The sequence below is a fragment of the Polistes canadensis genome, unplaced genomic scaffold, assembly GCF_001313835.1.
Source record: "Polistes canadensis isolate GaletaPanama2010 unplaced genomic scaffold, ASM131383v1 scaffold_48, whole genome shotgun sequence".
NCBI classification, from domain to species: domain Eukaryota; kingdom Metazoa; phylum Arthropoda; class Insecta; order Hymenoptera; family Vespidae; genus Polistes; species Polistes canadensis.
Genome location: NW_014569595.1, coordinates 615,421 through 625,481, shown reverse-complemented (window position 1 = coordinate 625,481; position 10,061 = coordinate 615,421). Strand labels below are relative to the sequence as shown.

At 29.2% G+C, this 10,061-nt stretch overlaps 4 protein-coding genes across 4 annotated transcripts; 2 read left to right on the top strand and 2 right to left on the bottom strand.

The window, feature by feature from the left end:
- Nucleotides 1–36: 36 nt before the first annotated feature.
- LOC106785365 lies at nucleotides 37–2,105 on the bottom strand. The gene is made up of 4 exons (XM_014745753.1): nucleotides 1,810–2,105; nucleotides 1,424–1,692; nucleotides 1,065–1,196; nucleotides 37–766 (listed from the first exon to the last, which is right to left on the bottom strand). The coding sequence occupies exons 1-4, from the start codon at nucleotides 1,886–1,888 to the stop codon at nucleotides 500–502; spliced, it is 747 nt and encodes a 248-aa protein (XP_014601239.1). The 5' UTR covers nucleotides 1,889–2,105; the 3' UTR covers nucleotides 37–499.
- On the top strand, nucleotides 2,103–3,486 carry LOC106785366. The gene is made up of 3 exons (XM_014745754.1): nucleotides 2,103–2,257; nucleotides 2,909–3,186; nucleotides 3,296–3,486. Exons 1-3 carry the CDS (start codon nucleotides 2,212–2,214, stop codon nucleotides 3,434–3,436), a joined length of 465 nt encoding a protein of 154 aa, XP_014601240.1. The 5' UTR covers nucleotides 2,103–2,211; the 3' UTR covers nucleotides 3,437–3,486.
- A 599-nt stretch (nucleotides 3,487–4,085) lies between these two features.
- Nucleotides 4,086–7,275, top strand: LOC106785348 (H2.0-like homeobox protein). The gene is made up of 4 exons (XM_014745734.1): nucleotides 4,086–4,666; nucleotides 5,131–5,379; nucleotides 6,588–6,784; nucleotides 6,867–7,275. The coding sequence occupies exons 1-4, from the start codon at nucleotides 4,561–4,563 to the stop codon at nucleotides 7,071–7,073; spliced, it is 759 nt and encodes a 252-aa protein (XP_014601220.1). The 5' UTR covers nucleotides 4,086–4,560; the 3' UTR covers nucleotides 7,074–7,275.
- Nucleotides 7,274–9,681, bottom strand: LOC106785347 (jmjC domain-containing protein 4). The gene is made up of 5 exons (XM_014745733.1): nucleotides 9,413–9,681; nucleotides 8,984–9,276; nucleotides 8,497–8,794; nucleotides 8,150–8,420; nucleotides 7,274–8,070 (listed from the first exon to the last, which is right to left on the bottom strand). Exons 2-5 carry the CDS (start codon nucleotides 9,219–9,221, stop codon nucleotides 7,636–7,638), a joined length of 1,242 nt encoding a protein of 413 aa, XP_014601219.1. The 5' UTR covers nucleotides 9,222–9,276; nucleotides 9,413–9,681; the 3' UTR covers nucleotides 7,274–7,635.
- Nucleotides 9,682–10,061: the final 380 nt, after the last annotated feature.

The window sequence follows — 10,061 nt, the reverse complement described above, 5'->3', positions numbered from 1 at the left end:
ATATGATACAAAATAATTGCATTCCATATATATTATTTCATTCTTAAAACTCTAATAGGAAATGTATCATTAAAATAATGTTCTTTTATTTATGGATTTACATAGAGGCTGTCATAATTACTGAAATAATTATTGTACTTCATTTTAACTTAAAAAAACAAAAAGGAAAAGAAAACATTAATATTGTTTGTATGGACGAAAATTTGATAACAGTATAAGAGAAAAGTTTTTAAAATGCGACTAATTTATTGCGAAATTGAATGGATGAAAAAAATAATTCTGTACAAAGTGAAAAATACGAAACATTAGCGTCCGTAAAAGAAATTGAAGTAAAGAAAAGAAAAGAATCGAAAAGAAAAAAAAATCTATATATAAATAAATAAATAACAATAATAATAATATTAATAGATCACATTGTTTGAGGGTTTTATTTCATCGGATATCTTTAGATCATATGTTTCTTTCTCTTTCTCTTTCTATCCTGATATATTCCTTGAACTCATGATTCCGGAAATAATCTACAATCTGTGTATTTGTCCTCACACTCATCGGAGTTCCTCTCGAAGTCTTCTTTAGACGGAAACCAAGCTGTAAACGAACCAATACCATTTGACTTCTTGTTCTTCAATGACTGTTGAACAGATTTGATCACTATGGATGTTTTACATAGTAACAATCTTATGCAGGCAGAATCAAAACCGTCTATTGTGTCCATCAATTTATCTGTAAGTGCATCGTTTCGTGCCTCATCCAACAATATTCTCATCTAAACATAAACGGAAATAATATTGTTTTACAAATTGGATCGATCGAGATGTTTATACGATTATTCCGTTTGGTTTATTTCTTTTTTTTTCTTTTTATTTTCTTTTTCTATTTTTACGAAACGCATCTTAAGATCCGATGCGTGTTAGTTTTATTTTGTATGGTTTTTCTCTTTTTTTTTGGAAATATTTTTATTTTATATAACAGACAACAGTAAAACAACCTTTTTTAAAAAGAATAATTTGAGATACTTAGAAAAAAGAAGAAATAATATTAATTATATAATGTTTGATATTAACTTTATCGTTTTTATTTTCTAGAATGAATTTCAATGGATCCCAGGGGGGGGTTGATTCATCGTTAGATTCATCTTCGACGGATCGATCAACTTTGTCGGTTTTCACTGGTGGTAAGTCGAACAGTGAACTGATCTAAAAAAAAAGACAATTAAAAATATGTTAAAATAAAATATTAATGGAAGATCAGTGACGGAACTACAAATGTTCACGGCCCTGCTCCTCCCTTTCCGTAAAATATAATTTCTTTTTTCAAGATTTTAAATTCGCAAATTCTCTAATTATATATTTTTTGCGTATTTCATTAAAAAATTTTAATTTTCTTACAGTATGATTTATCTTATTTTATTTTTATGACTTACCATTTGTGCTAGAAAAATTACACTGTTAACGGCAATGGCTGCAATCTTTTGCGAATCAAGACCGAATAATCTGAAAAATGCCGATATCAAATTGGTCGGTCGAAAATCTTGATTTTTGTTTGGTTCATCTTCTTCCGGATCTCCGCGTTTTGACGTGTATCTTTTATCATCTGAATTGAAACTTTTAGATACGAGATTGGTAACGTCTTTAACAATTTCCAGATAATCGTTAGCATATCGTAAACCAGTTTTGATTTTATCAAGCATTCCTATTTAATAAATGATTTGAAAAAAGTAATTTGTGTATTATTATTATCATTATCATCTTTTTAATTTATTTGTTGAAGATGTTGAAAAAAAAAAGAAAGATAATAAAGAAAAATTACCATTCGCTTTGGTATAAACAATCGAATCGAAAATGATTAAGATTAAGACAAATTGTAGGATCACTTTAATGCAAAACATTTTAACGCTATGAAGAATATTTCAAGACTGCGATGAGAAATTTTCGTTCTCCGTTGTAACGGGTGTTCAAAAATAATTATCCTGCGCGTTTTAATTGACGTACTCGTCCGCTCTGTTGACCAAGCATTTACAAAAAGAAAAAAAAACGTATAACAGGATGACAAAGAAACAACAACCCGATTTTCACAGTTTCGGTTTGACCACAGTACGCGATGATTTCTAATAGAATTTTTATTTCTTTCATAATTATTTTGTGGAATTTTCAATGTGTAAATTTGTTTGATATTTATCAAGATGAAATTGAAAGTTTGAGCGAGTTACCTATGGATAAATTGATCAAAATCAAATCATCGATTAAACCAATATTGGGTTAGTAATAAACAACAATATATTTTTATCGTAATAAGATAAATGTGCGGTTGAAAATTGAAAAAGAAAACACATTTTAAATAATTAATGAAAAATTTCGACTATTTATAATTTTTAATAATAATAAACAATACATTTCTATATAAAATAATAATAATTAATTAATAAAGAATACATCTCGCACTCTTGTATTACTGTAGATTTTCAAATATTGCAAATGGAGAGAGAAAAATAAATAAAAAATAAATATATAATAAAAAGTGTGTGCACAAATTGAGTATCATTAAAAATGATCTAGATATATTAAATTATTAATCAAATTATTTTGAAAACAACAAAATAATTATATTTCATTAAGTTATTCAAAGTTGAAACTTAAACCACCCCCCTCTCTCCGCACACAACACTTACTGTAATATTTGATTAATCGTTAATTTAATTTTATTTCTTTCCGTAACACTTTTATTATACATACGAAAAAAAAGAAGTTGAAAAAATACAATTAATTCCTATAGAAGATTTTGTTATTAAAAATTAAACGTTTCTTTTTGGCATGGGGGGGGGGAATGAAATTCACACCACACACACACACACCTTCTTTCGTAAATGAAATTAACTCGTTGACAATAATGTGAAATAAATTAATTTCAGAAACATCGATGATGGTTAAGAAATCCGACCAACCGGAAGGAAGAATAAAATCGACATTACCAATAGCCATGCCGTTGAAAAGAAATTACAAATTACCCAAAAGACGTGGCGATCATTACGAAGAAAAAGGGAAGGATACTAAGATATCAAAAATATTTCAATTAGCTGTAACAGCACTTTCGTTCTTGGCATTTGGTGGATATCTTTTGACGTTGATCATAACTGCGATTAGGAGAAATTCGAACACGGCTAATACTGGAAACGTAATCGTATTTTCGGTAAATTTTTAAATCTTTTTATTACTTATCTTTTTTTTTTTATTATTCTTTTTAACACATAAATATATATTTTTGTGTGTTAAACGTCAAATAATCTTGTTTTTCATAGAATTTGCAAAATTCACAAAAGAATCAACGACTCAAGAGGAACCTTTTAATTTATGATCCTATGGAAAATAATTTTCAAACTGACAAACTTTATCAAGGAATGATTATGTTGTCACGTACTTGCGCGCGTTTCGAACGTTAAAAAGAAAAGAGAACAAAATCATTTCTTTTACTCATGCAAAATATTTTTCCACGTCGTATGACAATAATTTTTTTCCGTAAAAAAAAATAAAAAAAGAGGTAGATAAAATAGTATTAAAAGACAGAACAATAAAGGTAATAGTCAAAGATATAAAGTATAATAAGCGCGTGTTCTAAAGTATAAAAGCCATCGGATTGGTGATTTTAATCGACTACTGAATCGAAGCTTTGATTATCACAAATCCGGTGGTGGATCCTCGAAAATCCTAAAACCTAATAAAATCGAATAGAGGACCACGATGTGTACATATCTTCGAAGAATATTCTTGGCGTGTGGGTTGAGGCTGCTTCAAACATGGCTCTTCAAATAAACACCTAAGTGACTGTATACTCTAAAGGCCCACGTAGAAAGATAACCATATGGCTACCACCGGAGGTATCATAGACGTCTCTCTAATATTTTCTTCCTTTTCCTTCTTTTTTTTCTATTCTTTTTTCTTTTTCTTCTTCTTTTTTATTCCAATATCTTCCAATTACGATCATTATAAAAAAAAAAAAAATATATATATATACATTAATATTATTTACAATATTTTTGTATATTTCATTGTTTCAAATATTATTTCACTTATACGAAAGTATCACGCGTATATATGTGCGTTATATTCAAAATTTATCGTTAATAAATAATTTATGATCTTATTATAATTAAATTGATCATTGTTAAGATTGATAGATCATCATTATACTCGTCGTGATTGTTATTATCATCATCATCATCATCATCGGTTTTGGAATAAGAAGGAGTTTTCAAATAAGCCACGCCTACATCACTTTCGTTAACCAATCACAGATAAATTCTGTACGAAGCTGACTTGAAATTTTTCAACTCTTCAAGAAAACCTGGCTTCTCTTACTCTGGCTAAGTTAAGCAAAGCAAAACGTTAGGATTACCCTTATGCACTTTCACTCAGTGATCATAATCATTTCGTGCGTGATTAATACATAGATCGATGTTCATTTAACAAATTAATCGTAATCGTTTTGTTCTGTGTTAAATAGTGATGGAAAAGATTGATCGTTTTTATCGACCTTGTATCATTGTAATTTAATTATTTTAAAACCATGAATACCGAAAATACTAATATCTTAGATAAAGTTAATCGTCCTAAGGTATTGAAATTTGGCGTTGAACGTATTTTGTCCAATGAATTTTCTTCGAAGAGGACAGGTGAGAATATTAATATTTATAAATGATTAATCAGTGTTGGAATTTTTTCATCAGAAAAAATCATATGGAATATAATTATGCAAACGATTTCATTCAATTTGCAAATTTGATTTGTCAAAATGTTACATTTCCTATGCTTATTCTTACTTTCTTTCATTTTTAAAATTATATTTACTTACATATTTTATCGCTTTTGAATAATTTTGCTTTAATAGATATTCTAATGATAGATTTTTTTGAATTATAATATTGAAACTGAAAACATAATATTAATTATTATTGATGTCTATAATTGGATAATATAATTAAAATATAACGCATCAGAAACTGAACAATAATTAGTCAGAGCAATATAAAATTTCCAGATTATATATCATTAATAATAAAAATAATGAGAAAATTATAAATTAATATATATATATAAATAATAAATCAAATAATATTTTTATTCGTAATGTCCAAAGCAATACGTCCAAATCCGACATCGATGATTCCATCTCAAGATATATTGAGACCACTGGCAGTACAATTTTCCACGGTGGCATGTCCTTGTCCCGGAAGTTGTACAAGTTGCGATCTTCGTACAAGTTCCGTTTATCCCTTCAGACAAACTCCAATCGAGACTCAAACAACAATGATTAATTATCAAAGAAATCATTCCGACAATTATGGAAATTTATATCGACCAGCTGCTATCCGTGCTATATCAAGAGGTAAAAAAACTACAATTTATTTTATTACAAAATTTATTATTATTATTTTATTCCTATTTCGCGCCCCTCCTTTTTTCCTACCATTCTTCTTTTTGTATTTTTTATTTTCTTTCTTCCCATCTCTCATCGAAGAAATAAAAATCCCTAATTAAAGTACATCGTGTAAGATCAGGATTACGTCATTAACAAATGCCACCATATGGGTTTGTTTGAACCGTTTTGGTTTTCCTAATAGCACAAGCAGTAAACAAAAAGGAAGGAAAGAAGGAGCAAGGAAGGAAGCAAGCAAGCAACTAGGGCAAAATATTTATGCGCCAATGTATTCTCGTGTTTCCTGTCTGTGTTTAAACGACATCTTAAGTGGCACCGTGCGTTTACAACGCTTATAAACAGCGGTTTAACCGCTTGTCTTTCATAGCTTTATAGTTTCAACCTTTTCGGTGGCATCGATGTGCTTTTCTGCAGCCACTTTTCTACAGAACCAACCAACCCTTCTCCTACCCCCTACCCCTGCCCCTACACTTCCCTGCACCCTCTTACCCCTTCCTCTCTCTCTCTCTCTCTCTCTCATTATATCTTTTTCTCTCTTTTGTTCGAATATAACTGATGTTAGAGAGAAAGAGAGAGAAAAAGAAATGGGAAAAGGAAAAGGGAGAGGGGGGTTGAACTTTAAACATCCTAAGTGGGTTTGAATTAAAGACTTATTTAGACTTTTCTTTTCTTTTTTTTGTTTTTTTTTTCCTTGTTTTATTACATCTTCGAAGAAGAAATAAAAGTTAGAAAGATGAAGGAACGTTTTTTTGTTTGGTGGAAAAATATATTGGACGCGTATGAATTTTTTCTTTTTTTTTTTTTTTTTTTTCGAAGAATACCAATAGGAATCCGAGAATAGGTTATGCGAAATCTTAAAAATATCTATCAGGCGTACGGATATTTTCAGAACTATATGTAAATTTTCGGACGTATTTGTTGTTGCATACTTTTTAATCTCACAAAACACGGATTGTAAATTAAAGCCAAAATTTTTCTAAACTTTATCGATGATACTTTTTTTTCCTTTTCTTTTTTTTGGGTGGCTTCTCTTCTCTCTTTTTGGGAAAGAACATGATTGTACGAAATTATGTTTGTTTTATTTTTTTGTTTGTTTTCTTTTTCCTCCCAGTAACATTTATATCCGTATAATTTGTTTTTTTATTCATTTTATTCAGTGACAACTACGACGGCATCGTCGAATATCGTCAACAACAACATGGAAACGAATGCCAGAAGAAAAAGATCTTGGTCCAGAGCTGTGTTTAGTTCGTTGCAAAGGAAAGGCCTTGAGAGGAGATTTTCATTGCAAAAATATATCACCAAACCCGACAGAAGACAATTGGCTGCTACCTTGGGATTAACAGATGCTCAAGTATATTATTTCATTTTATTTCTTTATTTTTTTTTTAAACGATCAAATTATTCTCAATCATTTTATCGTCATATCTTTTCAGGTCAAAGTTTGGTTTCAAAATCGTCGAATGAAATGGCGGCACACCAAGCAAGGTGAAAACAATAATTCATCTATAGCCGATCCGGACTCGACTCAAAAAGAAATCCCAACAAAAATTGTACAAAACGCGACGACAACAAAAATTGTCGAAGGAAAAACCACTCTTTCCGAAGACGAGGAAGATATCGAGATACAAGTTGACGTATAATAATAATAACTATAATCGGAACAATTATTTGTTACGATGAACATTTTTTTCTAATCTTTTTAGACTTTTATTTCGACCAATTTAAGGGTCGTACGTCTTAACGATACGAAAACATTTCCTAAGAAAAGGATTAATTTAACGTAATAGAAAATAAATAATAATTAATGATTTTGAATTAGAAAAAAAAGAAGATTAGAAAAAGTATGAAAAAAATAAAATTTTATTGCAGCTCTTTCTTTCTCTTTTTTTTTTAAATGTAATTTAAAAATATTAACACAGATCGATGTAAATATATGGTTTTTTTATAATCGTGTATGAGGTGTTGTCTATCACCAAGAAGCACGTGGTAAGCTCGCTAATTTTATCACTAGATCTCATGGCCTGTATAAAATATTGCATATACCAAGGGGCACACGGTTAGATCATATAACATGTATAAAGTATTATTTACCACCAAGGAGCACACTTCTAAAATTCATTTCCTGATCTATCCTTACATGGTTACATTGATCTATACAGACGATATTAATTTATAAAATCTCGATCTTAATAGAAAATATCATTAATTTTCGTTTTGAAGGACGCAATTAATTGTTTCTAACAAATCGACAGGTTGATCTTGGGTAGATATTAAATTATAAATACATTTTTCTTTAGTTTCGATTATAAAATCTTCCAAGACAGTTTTTAACATTTCCAGATCAAAAAAACAATGATTTTTACCATATTCGTATTTATCAAAGGAAATCGTTTTAATTCCTTTAGTAATAAAATCTAAACGTTTCTCAGCAATGAAAGATAAGAAAGAATAAAATTGTCCGTAATTCATACCATGAGAAACTTCCATTATTACTTGACAATGTTTATCCCAATCAATCATATCCTTAACATCATCGACTTCTTTCATGACGGAAGACAAATGTTCTTTTAAATCCAGCCATACGGCGTTTATGTTACATCCATTGATCCAATTGTGATTAATAGAAATAGTATCTTCCTATTGAACGACACTTGACTTGTTTACAAAATAATTCTAAACGATTTGCATATATATGTATGTATAGAAAAATGCTTACCAAATTCCAGACTTGATGATGCCATCCAGATGGAACAAACATAATTTCACCAGGTTCTTGTATTACCTCTATACATTTAAGATTGTTGTCATCGTAATCTTTGTATTTAATACGATCCTTAAGATCATCAGAAAATACGTCGTACACCAATTCACCGCGCACGTCACGAAATTGATTTTCTTCTTTTGGCGGAATGAGCAACCAACGTTTTCTACCAACGATATTGGCAGACCAACTGTACGATTGGAAGACGTCTTTGTGCAACGGCGTCCTGAAAAATAAAAACCCAATCATTAATTAAGAGAAAATGATGTTATAAGAAAAATAAAATTTATTATTTAATTTACCATGTCCCTTTCGGACCCATATAAACAAACATATAATCATCATTTAATTCCGGCTTAGCGATGTAATACTCGTTCAACCAATCAGAAGCAAAGTAATAAGGTACTTCGTAATAAACTAAATTGGCGAATTCTTTAGCGCAGTGCCAATCCTTCAGATACAAAAGCGGCATATCGGCAATATAATTATTCCTTCTATATTTAACCCAATAATCTATATACTCTTGCATATTCATGCTGACCCTAAGCTGAGAATTGTAATGTTTTACTCGACAATTGTATATCGGTACTGTTGCTTGACCTGTTAAATGATTAACAAAAAACCACTTTAGAAATTATGAAATATTACGATTTAAACAAATAGATCATATATCAATTATTATATTTATAATAAAAAAATATAAATAAGAGAATAATATTATTCTTAAAAAAATAATATATATTTTGTAGGTTTATTTTTATTTGTAAAAAAACATTGAATAACGTTTACCGAACTGTCCGACGAAATATTCAAAATTTGGCGCGTCTTTTGATACCCACTGGTGCCTAGATGGCCAACAATTGGTAATCGTTGAATCAAAGATGCATGGTTGATTGTTAATTAAATAATTATGAAAAAATTCGTTATACGTTAATTTATGATCCACCTTTTTCACCGATTCAATCTTTGAAAGATTTTCATTATTTACAAGTATTTCACTTTTCGTTATTTCGATTACTTTCAACATTATTTACATCACACTCGTTCGATTAATATTAGGAATTATTGTAATAGATATCCATCTATAAAGAGAAATAATATTAAAAATTTTAAAAAACATATGTATAAATATATTCTTAAAAAATAAAGAAATATTAAATTAACTTATAATATAAATAACGAAACATATATATATATATATATATAAAGAAACAATACCCAAACGCAAGGACCACTTTTTTCTTGACGTTATTAATTTTGATAAATGCACAGTCAACAACGACAAGGATGAATTAGCAAACATTTTGAACAGTGACTGCACGATGCACCAAAAGTTGAATTTTTTAACAGATAAATGTTTATATACCTGATATATATATTTATTATACTAAATTCCAATAAGAGAAAATAAGAAAATTGATCGAAGTAAATAAAAGGTTAGAATAGAAATGAATGATCAGACGATAGCGCAAGACTCGCCAACACCACCGCCATCTGGCAATGAATTATTTTTAGACGGCGAATTATTAAATTTCACTACTAACTTGTTCAAAACTATCTTTCAAAGTTCGAATTAATAATAAAACAATTTAAAAACATGTTCTACACTTTAATTGAAAACGATATCGATCGTTGGTATATATCAGAATCTATCTAACAATTATCTTTACCCTAGGAATAAAATTACTCATTAAATTCCACTCACAAAGCGTCAATGTATCGTTAAAAATGTATCTAGGGATAATTAGCAAAAGGTATCAATTTTCTTAGATCGCGTTTTGATGTCTGGAATAGCAAATTAAATAATAACGATGGTATAGATACGATACGTGTTTGAATAGAGTGTAGAATGAATTTTAAATATAAG

Coding starts and splice junctions, on each gene's coding strand:
- LOC106785348 (XM_014745734.1), top strand. CDS start 4,561: ATGAATACCGAAAATACTAATATCTTAGATAAAGTTAATCGTCCTAAG. Junction 5,380..6,587: donor TATCCGTGCTATATCAAGAG/GTAAAAAAACTA, acceptor CATTTTATTCAG/TGACAACTACGACGGCATCG. Junction 6,785..6,866: donor TGGGATTAACAGATGCTCAA/GTATATTATTTC, acceptor ATATCTTTTCAG/GTCAAAGTTTGGTTTCAAAA.
- LOC106785347 (XM_014745733.1), bottom strand. CDS start 9,221: ATGTTGAAAGTAATCGAAATAACGAAAAGTGAAATACTTGTAAATAAT. Junction 8,421..8,496: donor ATGGGTCCGAAAGGGACATG/GTAAATTAAATA, acceptor TTTATTTTTCAG/GACGCCGTTGCACAAAGACG. Junction 8,071..8,149: donor ATCATCAAGTCTGGAATTTG/GTAAGCATTTTT, acceptor GTCGTTCAATAG/GAAGATACTATTTCTATTAA.
- LOC106785366 (XM_014745754.1), top strand. CDS start 2,212: ATGGATAAATTGATCAAAATCAAATCATCGATTAAACCAATATTGG. Junction 2,258..2,908: donor ATCGATTAAACCAATATTGG/GTTAGTAATAAA, acceptor AATTAATTTCAG/AAACATCGATGATGGTTAAG. Junction 3,187..3,295: donor GAAACGTAATCGTATTTTCG/GTAAATTTTTAA, acceptor TGTTTTTCATAG/AATTTGCAAAATTCACAAAA.
- LOC106785365 (XM_014745753.1), bottom strand. CDS start 1,888: ATGTTTTGCATTAAAGTGATCCTACAATTTGTCTTAATCTTAATCATT. Junction 1,693..1,809: donor TGTTTATACCAAAGCGAATG/GTAATTTTTCTT, acceptor TTTATTAAATAG/GAATGCTTGATAAAATCAAA. Junction 767..1,064: donor TAGAAAATAAAAACGATAAA/GTTAATATCAAA, acceptor GTTTATGTTTAG/ATGAGAATATTGTTGGATGA.